The sequence below is a fragment of the Vitis vinifera genome, chromosome 14 (assembly GCF_030704535.1).
Source record: "Vitis vinifera cultivar Pinot Noir 40024 chromosome 14, ASM3070453v1".
Classification (NCBI taxonomy): Eukaryota; Viridiplantae; Streptophyta; class Magnoliopsida; order Vitales; family Vitaceae; genus Vitis; species Vitis vinifera.
This window is the reverse complement of record NC_081818.1, coordinates 3,539,443-3,556,356: the sequence shown is the minus strand read 5'-3', so window position 1 is coordinate 3,556,356 and position 16,914 is coordinate 3,539,443. Positions and strand designations below refer to the sequence as shown.

At 35.0% G+C, this 16,914-nt stretch overlaps 3 protein-coding genes and 1 pseudogene across 7 annotated transcripts; 2 read left to right on the top strand and 2 right to left on the bottom strand.

Moving 5' to 3' along the window:
- Positions 1-636: 636 nt before the first annotated feature.
- LOC104881410 (F-box/kelch-repeat protein At1g57790-like) lies at positions 637-1,848 on the top strand. Its single transcript, XM_010661566.1, has one exon. It carries the CDS (start codon positions 637-639, stop codon positions 1,846-1,848), a length of 1,212 nt encoding a protein of 403 aa, XP_010659868.1.
- Positions 1,849-5,662: 3,814 nt separating this feature from the next.
- Positions 5,663-9,126, top strand: LOC100254639 (UPF0603 protein At1g54780, chloroplastic). Its single transcript, XM_002284903.4, has 3 exons — positions 5,663-6,205; positions 6,592-6,784; positions 8,720-9,126. The coding sequence occupies exons 1-3, from the start codon at positions 5,759-5,761 to the stop codon at positions 8,965-8,967; spliced, it is 888 nt and encodes a 295-aa protein (XP_002284939.1). The 5' UTR covers positions 5,663-5,758; the 3' UTR covers positions 8,968-9,126.
- A 373-nt stretch (positions 9,127-9,499) lies between these two features.
- Positions 9,500-10,681, bottom strand: LOC100263008 (GDSL esterase/lipase At1g54790-like; annotated as a pseudogene).
- Positions 10,682-10,783: 102 nt separating this feature from the next.
- LOC100259746 (GDSL esterase/lipase At1g54790) lies at positions 10,784-14,108 on the bottom strand. Of its 5 annotated transcripts, XR_009467706.1 has the most exons (8): positions 13,773-14,108; positions 13,457-13,657; positions 13,204-13,370; positions 12,833-13,103; positions 12,543-12,723; positions 11,688-11,768; positions 10,993-11,229; positions 10,785-10,896 (listed from the first exon to the last, which is right to left on the bottom strand). XR_009467706.1 is itself a non-coding variant. In XM_059742827.1 (7 exons), exons 1-6 carry the CDS (start codon positions 14,005-14,007, stop codon positions 11,732-11,734), a joined length of 1,092 nt encoding a protein of 363 aa, XP_059598810.1. In that variant the 5' UTR covers positions 14,008-14,108; the 3' UTR covers positions 10,784-11,229; positions 11,688-11,731. The 5 variants fall into 5 exon arrangements, 3 of the variants coding, with proteins under 3 accessions (XP_059598810.1, XP_059598811.1, XP_002284922.1); XR_009467705.1 differs by having other exon boundaries at positions 10,784-11,229; positions 11,682-11,768; XM_059742827.1 differs by having other exon boundaries at positions 10,784-11,229.
- Positions 14,109-16,914: the final 2,806 nt, after the last annotated feature.

The following is a 16,914-nucleotide window of genomic DNA, read 5'->3' as shown; positions in this document are numbered from 1 at the left end:
ACATTATTTTATTTCTAAGGGTTATTTGATTAAAATGGTCATTGAAAATATAATTTTGGAAATCTAACCCTCCATTTTTATTTTATTTTGAAATTAGTAATCCTTCTTAAAATCAAAAGAGTTTTAGAAATTTGAGCAATATTAAAAATTGTTATTTATTTTAGATTTCATATGATATATAAAACTCCTAATTTAATTATTAATTAAAATGCAAGTATTATTATTTTATTATAAATAGATTTTTTATTCTTTTATAAATACATATTTTTTACTAAATTATTATCAATATATATTAAGTACAAAATAATCACTAAATTGAGAAGAATAATCCTCACTCTCACTCTCTACAAATAAATCATTTAATTTTAAAATAAAATTCTAAAATTCTTCATAAAAATTGGACTTAATTTTCATAAGAATAAAAAAAATTTCTTGTTAATTTTATTAACTTTATTAATTGGAATAAAATTTGATTTTCCTTCTTAGTTTTTATCCATTCCAAATATGGTTTAAAGAATAGAAGTGGTGAAAAAAAGGAAAGTAAAACGTGTGAGATTCAAATTTGAAAACTTAAAAAATATAGACTAAATTAGGAATTTATATTTATATATAATATGTTGAAGGGAGAGGGTGATGATGCCTGCCCTCAAAGTGAGAAATCCAGAGCGTAAGAACGTAGAAGAAAGCCATATGGATGAAATCGAAACCAAGTCATGGTTGGATCTTCCTCAAGACTTAATATTCTCGATGATGGAACGCCTCTATGTAGCGGATCGAGTTCGTCTTCGTGCAGTTTGCAAGGATTGGCATCTACAACCTAATCGTGGGATTAAAGCCATTGATAAGTTGCCATGGACAATGGAATATAAATGGCGGAACCCAAAATCAATTTCTTTTTGGAGTGTTTGCAAGCTCTACGAACCACTTCATCATAACAGAAGACTTTCTTATATGGTAGAAAAGGGAAGAATGAGAGGGAGGAAAAACTTCGCGAAAGCTGAGGTACGTGCTTCCAGATACAGCTGGGTCCTTTTCTACAAGGATGACTACTGGCAAGGAAAGTTCTTCTTCTTTAACCCTTTTACTAAAGAGGTGATATTTCTTCCTTGCTTGGAGTCACTTGTGTCTGAATTCGCCACATTCTCTTTGACTCCAACTTCTCCCCACTGTTTTGTGTTTGTTCCATATGAACGCAATTGCAATGAAATTTCAATAAACATATACAACCATGCGGATAAAACATGGAAGACCCATGACTTAGTGGCTAATGATCATCCTCTTGGCACCCTGAAAGCTGTAGGCTACATGGAAGGAACTTTCTACTGTCACTTTAGTAGCTTCCATCTTGCGGCCTTCAACATTGTTGACCAAGAACTCAGTCTTGTGATGACAACTTGTCCAGCGATGGATCATCTTGATGATTCTTTGTTTAACTACTTTTCTCGAAGTTACTTGCTTGAATGTGAGGGAGATTTGTTACTCGTATATTTATTCGAAAGCTTGTTGTGCTGGCATCAGTTGTATGTATTGAAGTTGGATTGGTCGAGGAATGAATGGGTGCGTGTGAGTAGGCTGGGGGGGCGTGCGATGTTTCTGGGTGAGACCTCGTTCTACGTATCAGCAGGGGGAGAGACAGAGATAATAGCAAACAGGATCTACTACCACCACGACGGTGTTCCAGAGTTTCAAACTCTGGATTTATGTAGCTTTGATGAGTATGACTCTCGAGACCATGATTATTTAACTTGGCAGAAGGAAAAGAAAAGAGAAGCGGGGAATGCTAAGATTTATGGCTACTGTAGGAAAAGCCTAAAGACCATATGGATTCAACCTCCTCAAGACTCGTAGTCATATTTGTTCATTTTTAAACAAGTCTATGCTTTTGTATAAAAATGATATAGGAGGACATTACGAATTCATGTTTGTAGTATTTAATGCTTATTATTTAATAACTTAAGTTGAATTTAAGTTATTAAGTTGTTAACTTAAAACTTATTACTTAATTTATATTTTAAGTATTAAGGTTGTTTGATAAAATTAACTTAAAATTTATTTTAAATCATCAAATTGATATATTTATCTTCATAAATTATAATTAGGGTAAGAATGTCGAGTAATAATGGAGGTCGTGGGGCAACAAAAGAAATAATGGAGGTAATTAGAGCAAATAGGGATAAAAAATGTAAAACGAAAATATAAATTTAAGTATACGTTAATTATTTTTACTTAAAATTATTTTTGAATTTAAATCATATCATTAAGTTATTTTATACAATATATTTAATTTACTTAATGACTTAAATTAAGTTATTAAGTCACGTTTACCAAAGACCCACTTAACCTCTTCTTAATTTCTAGAAATTATATACTTATTTATAATGTAAAAGTTATGGATATATTATCTATGTTTCTAATTATTTTTTGAAATACTCTATAAAACTATCAAAAAAATATTTGAAAATTACATTTTTATGACAAAAAAATTATGAAATAGGTTTTTCAAGTTAAAATTTTATTTTTATAAACAGTTTGTAAAGTTTTAGAGTTTGTTTGGTAACTATTTTTCAAAACAATTTCTTATTCTCTAAAAAAAAAATAATAATAAGAAAAAACATTTAAGAACTAGAAAATAGAAAACAGTTTTCTCTTATTAAAGATAAAAAAACTTGATTTTTTAGAGAACACATTTTAGTTATTTTCAATTTTTTTAAATTGTGTTAAAAAATAATTATATAAATATATATTTAAAAAAAAAATCCTTGGGAATAATAGGAATACAAAGGAAGTAAGTATTAAAAATTAATTTTACAATATGAAGGGATATAATACATTAAAGTGAGTATGGGGATTTTCGGGTTTTAATTCAGAAATCGAAAGTTTTAAAGAATAGATTAAAAATGGAATTTTAAAATAAATGAATGAAATATTAGTGATTAAATAAATTAAAGTGAGTATGGGAATTTTCGGAATTTAATTCAGTAATCAAGAATTTTAAAGAATAGATTAAAAATGGAGTTTTAGAATAAATAAATAAAATAACAGTGATTTAAATAAATTAATATAAAATTAGAATTTTGGAAATTAAAAAAAAAACGGAATTTTGAAGGGTTTTAAATTTGTCACGTGAGATAAAGGGTCATGCACAAATGCATAAACAGGCTTAAGGGCATTGAGATAATGCTATTGGGCTGGGCCCAAAATGGAAAGGGACTCTTAAAGGTCATTCATGGGCTTGAGCTGCATTAAACAGTTTAGGCCCAACTAAAAAAACCATCCCCATGAACGCACTGCTCTCCCCCCCTCCCCTCTCTTTCCCTTCTTTACTCCGCCGGAGGGTCCTCTGCCGTGTCCGCTGTGAACGCCTGGCACGCCACTGACAGGTTCGTCCTCATCCTTTCCATCACCGGCGAGCGACAAGGGCTCACGGCGGCGACGTAGCCCCGCTACCCGCTATAGCCCTGCACCGCATGGTCGGATACCGTGACTGCCATGCCGCCGCTGCACTCACCAACGCCATAGATTCAGCGGTCCCTGCTTCTAGGCCTAAATGTCCATATCCCAGAATCTATCTATGGACTCAGTGCGGATGGGATAAACAAGCTCAACATATCCATCCATCATCAAACCCGAGCGGGAATTCGACCATTTATAACAATAGAGACCATGAGTGGTAGAGAGAACAAACAAGAGAAAATCAACAAAAGGAAAACAGAGCATGCGTATGCGAGCAGTCATATGCAACCTAAACAATCCTGTGGCCTTAGATATCCACAGCAAAAATTATCCAATGGTCCTAAAAGCTATATATATATAAGGATAGAACCTTCTGAACTGAGAAAACACAAAAGAGAGTCGAAATCATACCTGGGCCGAAACTGATAAGCTCCTCCTTTGCTCTTCTTTTGCTCCTCTCGAAAACCTCTCTCTGCGAATGCCCTTAGGTAGAATTTCTTCCTTCAAACACCACCTTCCTTCTCCAGCCCTGACATCTCGCTTGCCATTCCTCTTTTCCTCAAGTTGCTCGTCACTCTCTCGCCACCATGCTCTCCTCCCCAAGCTCTCTAAAACTCTCCCCTGTCCCCCCACCCCGCAACTGCCTCTCTTCTTCTTTTTGCAAAACTCCCGCCTTTCTTCTCCTTGCCACCCACTCTCTGCCCCCTGTCTCAATCCGGCCGCCTCATTCAGCCGAAATCCCGGGTAGTCAGAAAAGTAAAGGGGTGGGGGTCTACACTCATCTTCCTTGTGGATGTCTTTAGGCTTCTCTACAATCCTACGTACCACTCAATTGGTAATTAAATGACTCTAGGTCCTACTCCTCTATACTTTTGTATAAATACAAAATTGCACAAGGACTTATAATTAAAGGACTTACAAGTTTTATTTAGACTATTTAATTAAATGGAGCCATTTGGATTAATTGATTGAATAGAATTCATTGGGTTAGATTAAGTCATCCATGCTCATAAGATGAACACTTGAGCCCAATTGAGAGAGTCCATTTAAGCCCTCTTAGGATTTGAAGTTAGACTAACTACTATCTTCCACATTGTTTGGAGAGAAACCCTAGCCAACACTCCTCTAGAAAGAAACAAACACTTATCAATTATTGGGTGGAAGATCGTAAGGTATTTGAGATTTTTGCACACCTTAGAGTAATGCTTTGAAAATTAGGTATTACGCTTACGATTTTAGTTGCATGCATCCTTTAATCTATATTCAAAGGTTATTTTCCCAGTAGTATGCAAGTGAAATTCTTAAAAAAATCAAGGTGGAATTACACAAATATATTTTAACTCAATTTGAAGAAAATTTGAAATTCAAGAAAGATAAGTCAAGTGGGTTGGTTGATCCTACAAATTTTAGAAAAATGATTGGAATGTTTATGGAATTTGATTTCTATAAGACTGGATATTGTATATGTAGTTGAACTTGTAAATAGGTAGTCTCCACATTGGTCTCACTTGCAAGCAACAAATTGTATCCAATAATACATGAAAGATATGTAAAGCGGCAATATTTTTTTATACATACAAGATTGAGCTTGTTTGATACATAAATAGTGATTAGATAAGTGATATAAAAAAACAAAAAAACTTTGATATTGACATTATGCCCTATTTGGTAAATATTTTTTAAAACATGAAAAAAACCAAAAAAAAAACACATTTAATAACTAAAAAATAAAAAACTATGTTCTATTCTTAAAAACCAAAAACAACTCCTTTTTAGATAGTATTTTTTAGTTATTTTTATTTGTTTTTTAAGGAATCTTTTAAAAAATAATTATATAAACATAAAGAATGATTAAAAAAGTAAAGCACTACATATAATAAATATTTTTAAAAAGATTAATAAATAAAAAGGAGATAAAATGAAAAATAAAAATAAAAATATATAATTTTAGTACTCATCCTTCTCCACTTTGTTGGGCATCAAACTTTTCTCAATCCTTATTTTTTGACCTTTTTACATATTAAAAAATAAAATAAAAACAAATACATGGAAATAACAATTGTAAAATGACGAAAATGCCCCCAAGTGTTTTGCATGGCCACTAATAGACGTTATCCACAATCAAGTATAGCCACCAATCCAAAGCAGACATATGGCAGCCACCCAAAATCCAAACCAAACGCAAAACACAAAAAAACAGTTCCAAGAAACAAAAATAAATAAGTAAAAACAGAAAAAACACTTCGTTCTATTTTTCTTTCTCTGGGTCTTCTCTCTTTCCCGTTTCTAATCACAATCTGATATCATGGAAACCATTCTCTATCCTCACTCCTCTCCTCTCTTCAACCCCAAACCTTCCTCCTCAAAGGCCCTTTTCTCTCCTTCTATCCAACCCAAGTCTAACTCTCTCTCTTTGATCACCAAACCCATTACATCTAACCTCAAGAAACAGCCCTCTCAATCAGCAAAACCATTTCTATCACTACCAAAAAGCTGGTTTTCACATGCCCACCATGGGCTAGCAGCTCTAGCTCTATCTTTAGCTCTCAACTTTTGCCCACTCTTGCCTACTAATTCTGCATTAGCATCTGAGTTTGATGTGCTCAACGATGGTCCACCACAGGAGTCATATGTGGTGGACGATGCAGGTGTGCTTAGCAGAGTGACAAAGTCTGATTTGAAGCGGTTGTTATCAGATTTAGAGTCCAGGAAGAACTTGCGCATCAATTTCATCACTGTTCGGAAGCTCACTGTAAGTTTAGAATAATGTGATTTTCATTCTTTCTGAGGAAACCCTTTTTGGTAATCTGTGATTTGGGCAAATGGAGCTGCCTCTTGCATGAGTTATTCAAGTTCATGAAATGTCAAATCATTGTGTAATCAATGTCTTAGCATTCTGTAATTTGAACTCTTTTTGCAACACCCTTTTGATAATTTCAGCAAATGGGGGTCTTTGTGATCTAATTGTTTGGGACTTCATATGCAGAAAATGAGAAACTTGTTTTATTGTGTGCTTTGGTGCTTAGAAATATGGGGAAGTCTTGGCATATGTGAATAGAAAAATATGAAATTTAAGATTGCAATTGTGTAAGGGTTTGGATTTTAGGTATGAAAATTGTGATTTGAATTGGTTTGCAGAGTAAAGCAGATGCCTTTGAATATGCTGACCAAGTTTTGGAGAGGTGGTATCCCACAATTGAAGAAGGCAGCAATAAGGGTATTGTTGTGCTTGTCACCAGTCAAAAAGAAGGAGCAGTCACTGGTGGCCCTGCCTTTGTCCAGGCTGTTGGTGATACCATTCTTGATGCTACAGTATCAGAGAACCTTCCGGGTATAAAAACATTTCCTTTCACTTCTTAAAATTCTGGCTGTCTTGTTGTTTTATCATCAAAAGCTTGAATGGTTTTAACACTTTAAGGAATTCCAAAAGATGTAATGGTTTATTAATTCAATTTGTTGCAAGAAACCCTGATAAAAAAAAAAAAAAAAAAAGAGAACTGTTTGAGCTTGAGAAAGAACATTGAATGGAACACAAGACTTTAGGTGTTGTATAGATGATGAATAGAAGAGAGAGCCTATATTATGAGAATTATAAGTGCAGAATGGAACAGATATAAGCCATATAACCCAGAGCTCATTTGGATTCTTAAACCCAATTGTGAACTTACTGATAAACTCAATTGTAGCTGGATACAAACCAGAGAACTCATTCTACTTCCTATGAGATATTATGTGGTTTTACATGGCACAATGCTACTTGAACAAAGGGTTCAAAACACAATTGGGAAATAGATAGACGAAGGGCTAATTGCAAAGAGCACATTGCATGGCCTTCACTGCACATTCCAGGACATTCATCAGATGGATTTTGTTTTAAAACACTTTCAACATTGATGAGAAATTTAATTGTACGATGCAGTGGACTGATACTTAATGTACAAGATGCAGTGAATTAAGATTCCTGGTTGCTGTCTCAAAGGGTGGTTGAATGTTCAAACCACTTTTTTGCTTCTTTCTTTTCTCCTTTTTTTTTTTTTTTTTTTAACTTGAAGCTTTTCTCAAATTTTTATAGAAGGAATTTTGGCATTGGTGAAGTTGCAATTTATGCTAGTAGGGAGGTCATGGCAGATTCAACAAAGTGGGCCATCTGCACCCATCTACTAAGCTCAGCTGAAGGAATATTTACTTACAGAATCCTTTCTCGGAAAATATTAATAGGACGGTCATCATGCAGATAAATGCTGTATTCCAGTTTACCAGGGACCTATTGGTCAAGCCAGATTATAGGATAGTTCTTGTGCTTCAAAATGAGAGCATCATTTCAAAATACCCTGCAGGTGGAAGCCACCTAACCATGGTTGTTGGGTAATTGTAAGAATCCTTTCCATAATTCTGTCCTTCATGATGCATTAGGTGAATATGTATGCATCCCAAGGAGTAGCTTAAGATTCACAACCTTTGCCTTTTGCAAAAGGTTGCTCACTGCTTCTATTTTCATCGCAAGCTGCAAGCCCTTCAATCATGGAATTGACTGAGTGTTGAGCATGTTCTTTTGGATGTTGAGGTCTATTTAGCTGTAAGTGCAACAGATGTACTTGTGGATCTTGATATCATGGTTGGAGGAATTAATGGGTTCAGGGTATGGAATACAACTATTATCATTCTTTTCCTTTTAACAGAAACAAGCTCAGCAGTTCCTTCATTTTTGTCTGATTTTCTTAACTCTTCACAGGAATGACTTTTGTTAGCCAACGCTTTTCCTAGTAAGCTCTTCCACATTAAGGCAATGATGGGTGGGGACAAGTATGCTCTTACCTCCCCTCCGTTCATAACCTTGCCAAGCCTCTTCCCACCAAAATCAAACAAACAAAAGAAACCCCATTATAAGGTGGCTAGACATATATGACGGGGATTTCTAATATATTGAGTAGACTTCAAATGACATTGGTGAAAGGTAAGCATGTAGACGGTCTCGCATTAAGGCCCCTTTAAATGATCTTGAATATTCAATTCTATTTGATAAGTGAAGTTGAATCCATTGACACATCATATTGTTATTCAAAAGCTTCCCATGCATTCTTTTTATTTCCAGCCACTTTCAACCGGTTTGAGTGAAAAAACAATATCATACATATGAAAACAAACCCAACAACCCCTACAAGAACAGATTCTCATTTTTCTTGATTTGATAATGAATAGCAGTAAATTTTCCTCAGCAATTGAATTCATGGTAATTGGAGTATTTGATTTTGGTTGACTACTGCAGTTTTAGCAACTGAAGAAAAGTACAATGAAGCAGTTTTCAGCAGTGCCAAACGGCTAGTGGCTGCCATTGATGGCCTTCCAGATGCTGGTGGCCCATCAGTTAAGGACAACAAACGAGAATCTAACTTCAAAACCAGGGAAGAGACAGAAGAGAAACGTGGGCAATTCACTTTTGTAGTTGGAGGTTTGTTAGTGATAGCTTTTGTTGTGCCCATGGCACAATATTATGCTTATGTCTCCAGGAAGTAAGTAGCATCTATATTCTTAGATATGTGTTAAAATTAGGTTCTCTGAAAACTTGTATATCTTGTAATTGTACAAATGATCATGTTGTACAAATGATTGATGAGAAACTTGAACTCATGATAAGAGCAGATTTTTGGGTGAATTGTAAAATTTTTACAAATATTCTGCTGCCTTCTAGTCCAACAGATGATGCATTCATTTCATTGAAACTAGATGTACTCCTACTCATTGGTAGCTTTATGATTTCACTTAGGAGAGTGCACTAAGATTGCATTTAGGAGAGTGTTTTTACTGATTTTGAAGATGAAGTGCAAGAAATGAATTATGGGATATACAAAATGCTGCAGGCTTTTCATTTCTGACAACAAAATCGTATATTTTATACTGTACTGCTATGAGATAAAGGGGCTTGCGGGCAGAGTCTAATGTGAGGGAATAACTACATCTCCATAGCTTGTGCTGAGTCTGCTGGCTATAAATTCATGTTTGTATCATGTAAACCCTTTGGCAAGATCAAGTCGAAGAAACTAAAACAAAGCATTAACCACTCTTTCAGCATTTCTAGCTTTTATTCACCACCCATACTTCTTGTGATTATATCTATATATATTAGTGGACACATAAACAGGTGAGGAAGAAGAGAACAGAATGATATCAAGCATTTCGGATATTCAGGGCTTACGCTTGAGAAGGGAAGGCATTATCTTGTTTTAGAAAGGCGGATCAGAATATTTTCCAGTGAGTATTTGTGATGAAACATACTGGTTTGAAGCCTGTGTGTAATGGATTCCATCCCAGTTCACGTGCTCAGTACTGTCACTGCATCCTTTGTCTGTGACTGAGGTCCCTTCCACAACTCTGCCTTTTCCACAGTTGACTTGATGGTTATACTTTAATGGTGCACCTCCATATCCACAAGAAGCCATTAGGGGTTGTTTAAATCCTGGAAGTTAAATACATAAGCTGTTATCCTGATATACATTGTGGACCATATCCAAAAGTTGGTAGCTTAACATGGTATCAGAGCTAGAGGTCTTGGATTCAGGGAACTAACCATAGTGGGAATAATTTGCAATGAGGTTGGATATAATTGTGAAGATGTCAACATATATGACTTCTGCATCCGAAAATTGAGCCTGAAGTTTTCTACAGAGAGCTTGAAGCTGCAGATTGAAAAGCATAGAGGCTTGGTTATGGGAGCTGACACATCCTTGCTTATCAAGCTTAGATGGATGAAGTTCCAAATCGGGCGATATTCTGAGGCAAGCATCCAAGAGGACCCATGTTATGTATCCAAAAATTTCTTTCTCCTTGCTCGTATAGTTCCTGAAAGAGAAGAAAAAAAACAGAATATAGAAGGGGACTGTCATAAGGGTCACTCAGTCTAGAGAACAAATCAGGGTTTACTGATGGAAACTTGGCCTAACCTTGAGTCCAAATTCAAACTCTGCTAAAATTATTGGAACTGAAGCAAGAATCTGATCCAGTGATTTGGAATAGAAGGCATAGGCGAGATCATTCTGGCCTATATCAAACATGTAAAGTCCCTTCTGAAAATAATCTTCTCGGGGAACACACTTCTCATACTCTTTGTCTGCAACAAAGTGAGGCCACAGCATGATATTTGTGAGGTTCTTGTTGAAAACTGTTTCATGTTCTCCTTAGCCAAGTTCAAAGAAATTCTATAAACGAGCATGCAGCTGCAGCTTAAAACTTTTACATAAGAGTCCATACCTTGAGCCAGCAATTCAAGAACCCGGTTTTTGAATTGCAGAAACTGAGCCATCTGAACTCGAAATGAAAATGGGATGACCAAAGATGCATGTGGAAGTATGGTGGACCCTGCAGCAGCAAAATTGCATCCTTCGGGGAAATTCGGCATGCCAACTGAATCCAAATATGGAGATAGAAATGGAAGGCCCATTGCATCCACTGTCACACAATGGAAGAAGACACACTTAAGATTCAAAAAACCCTGTGAAGTTCTGTCTAGGTGACCAAATGGTACATAAAGGATTGAGGACCAACTTCAATGTTGTGGAAAAACAGAGAAACAGGGAGATATACAGTGAGAGAACGTGGATGAGATGGATATAGCAGAACATAGCTGTTTCAAACCAAAAAAACTATCAGTAATTTAAAAGTCTTCCAAAATGATGTGTAGTTTACTGAGAAAGTCTATGATCAAACGGCCATCACAGAACCGCCCAGATAGTTTTTGAAAGTAAGTCTGCCCATTAGGTGGATCAAGACGGTCACCCATTCCTGCAACAAGCCCGCCTGTGTCAGAATTCGAATCACCAAAATTGAAAACAGCAGGAAAATCAAAGTCTATGGAATTGGATAGTGGTGAAAAGGCTGAAATCAGGATGAGAATTTCGAGGATGAAGGTCTTGGTGGCCATGGCTATTAAGTTGTATATTAACTATAAACTAGGCACAGGCTTTTATAATTCACTGTCAGAGAAAGATTGGTGGCTTTTATCCATAACTGTAACTTGCTTTGAGATGTGGAAAGCTGAAAGAAGTCTGTTTTTATGCAGTGAAGAATGCGTCCTTATATATTCATGTTAGCATGTCTCTGTTCTTCTAGAATAATGTGATATTGGTTTGTTTGACACCCTTTTGAGGATTGAAACAAATCAATTTGTTTTGCTGCAAAAATTGTTGTTTGAGTTCATGAAAGTACAAGCATTGGATATGCTATTTTTTGTGTACCTATACCATTTTAGTATCCTGTAATTTGAACTCATTCTGCAACACCCTTTTCATGATTTGAACAGATGGAGTTGTCTGATACCTAATCTGCAAGTGAATCATATACAAACAATGAGAACATTGGTTTGGTTTCTGATTTCGTTCATAGTTTGCAGTAGAGTTTTGGCATATAGGATGTGACTTGAAAGAGCAAGTGAATGGGGTTAAAAGTTTTAGGTAAGAAATTTTTTATAATTTTTGGTCTGCATAGAACAGCTGGTGCTTTTGAGATATGAAATCTGTGATGACATTTGTAGGTAATTTCCAAAACTTTTACTAAGGTTATGCTGCCTGTTAGGGTAAAAAATATATTGATTCATTTGGTTGATGCTTTTCTCTTCTAGATCAAACAGGGTTCAGCAGTTATACCATCTGTAATGGGATTTGTTTGGGTCAAATTACCCACTACATATATAGTATCAGAAACCTTTTCCCCGAGTCATGCACCAGATCACATTATCTAAACCCCGTTCCACTTTTGAAACAGTAATAAGAGCACACTGCCTCTAGTAATACCAGAGAATCATTACACATTCACTAGTAAAAGCCCCAAGTAAGTTGTTAGGCAATGTATTAAAATAAAGAACCAAGTGCTATATAAGCATTTGTAGCTTTCATTGAAACTGAGCACTGCTTGTCAGATTTGTATTTTGTTCAATTTCTTGAAAATATCAGTGTACAATAATAGATTAGGAAGCAAAGAATGAAACAATAGGAATAAGGGCATTGGGCATTTAGAACTTGAGGGGGAGAAGGAAAGGCATCTTGTCTGAAAAGGGGGGATCAGAATATTTCCCAGTGAGTATTTGTGATGAGACATACTGGTTTGCAGCCTCTGAGTAATGAATTCCATCCCAGTTCACATACTCAGTACTATCACTGCACCCTTTGGCTGTGATTTCAGTCCCATTCACAACTTTTGTCTTCCCACAGGGGACCCGACTGTCATAGTTCAATGGTAGACCTCCATATCCACAGCAAGCCATCAGGGGGTGCTCAAAGCCTGCCAATAACCATTCAAACAAAACATAAATGTTTTACTTCAATCTGATTGGATTGAAGAAGAACACTGCAGAATAAAAGGAGCATGATCATAATGGTGAGGAACAAACCATATCGAGAATAATTTGCAATGAGGTTGTATTTTATTGTATAGATGTCAACATGTATGACTTTTGCATCCGGGTGCTGGCCCTGGAACTTCTTGCAGAGAGCTTGAAGCTGCAGATTGAAGAGTCTAGCAGCTTGGTTGTGCCCACTTACACAACCTAATTCATCGAGCTTTGAGGGGTCAGTTCCAAACTTGGCAATATTCTGAGTCAAGCATCCAAGAGGACCCGTGTTGTGTATCCAAAAATTTCTTGCTCCTTGGTCATATAATTCCTGGAAATGAAAGAAAAAGAAGGGAGAGTCGTAATGTTTACTCAATCCAAGAAAGGGGGCCTTGAAAACTTGAAGTTTGCTAAATGGAAACTTTCCTAACCTGAATCCCGGTTTCGAATTCTACCAGAATTGTTGGAATTGAAGCAAGAATTTGATCCAATGATTTGGAGTAGAAGGCACCAGCAAGATCATTCTGGCCTATATCAAACATGTAAAGTCCTTTCTGAAAGGAATCCTCCTGAGGAATGTACTTTTGAAACTTTCTGCCTGCAAGAAATTTAGAATCACAGCTTAGCATGGCGGTATCTGTTGAAGCCAATCAACTCTGATAAATTTATAGCTTCAAAGTTCACCTTTCTCCAGCAATTGGAGAACCCGAATTTTGAATCTCATAAACTGAGCCACCTGAATCCCAAATGAAAATGGGCTTACAGCATTGGCGGATGCTGGAAGTACAGTGGACCCTGCAGCTGCAAAATTGCACCCTTTTCGGAAAGTTGGCGCCCCAATTGAATCCAGGTATGGATTAAGAAATGGAAGGTCCATTGCATCCACTGTCACATAAAGAAGAAATAGTAAAACTTCTACCTCAGATTAAAAGACAACTAAAAAACAGGGGAAACAGGGGGAAAACAGGGGAAACAGGGGACCAGTCTCAATGTAACATACTGAGGAAATCTATGATGAGGCGGCCATCACAGAACCGCCCAGCTGGTCTTTTGAAGAAAATCTGCCCATTAGGCGGATCAAGGCGATCACCAATTCCGGCAACAAGGCCCCCGGTGTCCGAATTCGAGTCACCGAAGTTGAAAACAGCAGGAAAATTGAACTGTATGGAATGTGCAAGAGGTGAAAAGATGAAGATAAAAGCGAGAATTTGCAGGATGAAGGATTTGGAGGCCATGGCTGTAGTAGCAGAGGAGCTTGCAGCTTTCACTTGTAATTTTAACTACCAAACAAACCACCCACAAGCCTTTTATAAATTAAAATGACACAAAAATAAATAAAAAAATAAAATAAAATAAAAAGGGTTTGGTGGGTTTTATTTATGGGAGAATGTTTGCTTTGAGATATGGAAACTAGGAAGAGGAGTCCTTTTTGTTGAATGAAAGAAATGGGTGTCCTTTGTATTCATGAAAATGACCAAAATGCCCATTTGAGTCAACCAATAAATGTTATGATGCTTATTTTATAAATAATCTTATCATCTTATGAATCTTTTGACAATAAGATATTTAAAAAAATAAATTGTAAAGGGGAAACATTGTTTTCCTCACCCTAATGTAAAAGAAAACAAAATATAAATATGAAAAATATCTAAAACATCTATATTTTGAAAATAAATCATGAAAACATTTGTTGAAATGGTAATATTGTTGTCTTAATCCTAATGTGATAATAAATATGATCTTTAGTCTTATTTGGTTCATTAGATATACTATGAAATAAGATAAAATATATAAATCGTATGTCGAATATAATGTTTGGTTAATAATGAGATAAGATATGTTATAATATATCACTTATTGTGCGACGTTTCAACCATAGAAGCAAAATATATTATTCGATCATCGTTTTAGATGTTAAATATGATAATCTTCAATTGAAATATAAAATATACTTATCTTATGAATCCTAAATTTATTTGTTACATCCATTTCCTCATTTTTTTTTAATCACAAATATTATTAACAAAAAATAAAAAAATATGTCCGTTAAATACTAAATTGTAGAACAATTTTCAAACAATATTAAATATAAAAGAAATTTCATACTTTTTTTTAATAGCGAATAATGGGATATAATATAATTTTTATTTTAAATAAAAATTACTCATCATGAATATAGTATATGATATCTCTAAATATAATATTCAAAAATATTATTTCATGTTAGAAATAAAATCTTAGGTGTCTCATCTACCCATCAAAGATAACTTTTAAATTTTGTTGGTGCTAAAATGTTTATGAGAAAGGATGTAAGAAAGAAATATAGAGATAAAATGAATGAAACATGAGGTAGGTGTAAACTTATTTTTGTATATTTCTAACTTCTATTTCAATATTTATAAATTTATAAATTTCTAACAAGTTTAAGACTTCTTTTTATTTATTATTTTATAAAATTTAAGAAATGGAGGAATTATTCAAATTTCTCTTTATATTATATCTGCATATATAACACTTGTGAAAGAAGATTGTCAAATATTAATAAAATATCGATATCTTTTTTCAAAGTCAATATCTTTAATAATCGAATTTATTTTAAGAGATTATGCAACTAAGTGAAATAAATTATGCGTATTACATGTGTGCTACCTTTAATATGCAACTCTATTATAAACTCGAGATTATTTTAAAGTTGAATCTCAAATATTTATTTACATATAATACTCCAAAAAACTCTAATTTATATTATAAAAAAAGTCACCATCAAATTAGACTTTTAGTATAGCTTATCTATCAAAAGAATTGAACCTTGCCCTTCTAGAACATAAGTTTATTATGAATTTTTTTTTTTTCCTTTTCCTTTTCAAGTGTCCTTCAAATTTAAATGCTATTCATGTGCACGTAATCCCACACGCTACACTATAAGTGAAAAGGGATTTGAGATTTGTACTAAAAACAAGGTCATCGTTTCAAACAAGTAAGATGTAATGAAATCTAAAAGGACAGAAAAGCGGTGGTGTGAAAGAAATGTTTGGAGGGGGAGTTTGGAAATTATGAGAAGCTTGAGGAGCATTGAAAGCAAAGGGAGGGACCATTTCTGAGCTCCAATTTGGAAGCAATGGGTTGATTTTCCCTTTCACGAGTGGCAAGGTTGCGAAGCGTTGCAGGCTGTACTCCAAAATATTGGTAAATCCCAATAATGGGCCTTGTACTTTTGGAATATGACTATTGCATCCTGATTGTGCCACCCGAGCCACTTTGAGATGACATCTTCCTCCTCCCATTGTCTTCAAATCTTCCAACTTCACCACCTCCCCCAATCTCACATTTTTCTTCCTCAAATTCCTTCAAACCATGACCCAATTCAACTTAGGAGTCAGACAACTTCAAACGTGATGCTTGTGATCTTCTTCAACTCTAACAAATTTACATCGCTACTAAAAGTAGTCATTCAAATTCATCCTATAACATCTGGTTGGACCTTGCTATACCATCGATATGACATGGCAAAATGAAATCAATCAGATCTGATCATATATACACTTTTAAGTCTCATTATTTTTATATTAGTTTCATATATTTGTATTTTCATCGAACAGCTTAAATTTAATCATATATTTTTAACAATTTAACTCACATATTCGATCATTACCAATTTGAGACCCAAATTTTTGCGCCTATGAATTACCTATATTTGCATTGGAACAGCAGCTGATTCCATGCTGGCGCAGGATCCTAGAAATTTGGTATAAGATAGCTGTCTTGCAATTTTAAGAGATTCCATTCCTGTCACGGGAATGTATTGGTTAAATAATTTGACAAGTCACGGGATCTGCAGGTGCATTAGTCCAAAACTGTCGCAAATGCCACTCAAAATCTCACACCTTCCAGAAAATGACAAACGAAACATGATACAATCGAAGCAGTACTGACAGAGAAAATTGATGTAAAATCTGTAAGTCCAAAGTTCAATCAGCCTACTCTATCCAGTCCTTGATAGAAACTCAGACACCATATTTATTCTGAGATTAGGAACATTGGACATGGTAATTTGCTAGATGCCTCTGGAAGTTGGTAAGAAATGGTTGTCATGGAGGTTTATATAGAATTCAAGTGTTGCTAGGTTGACTACGCCTCTCATT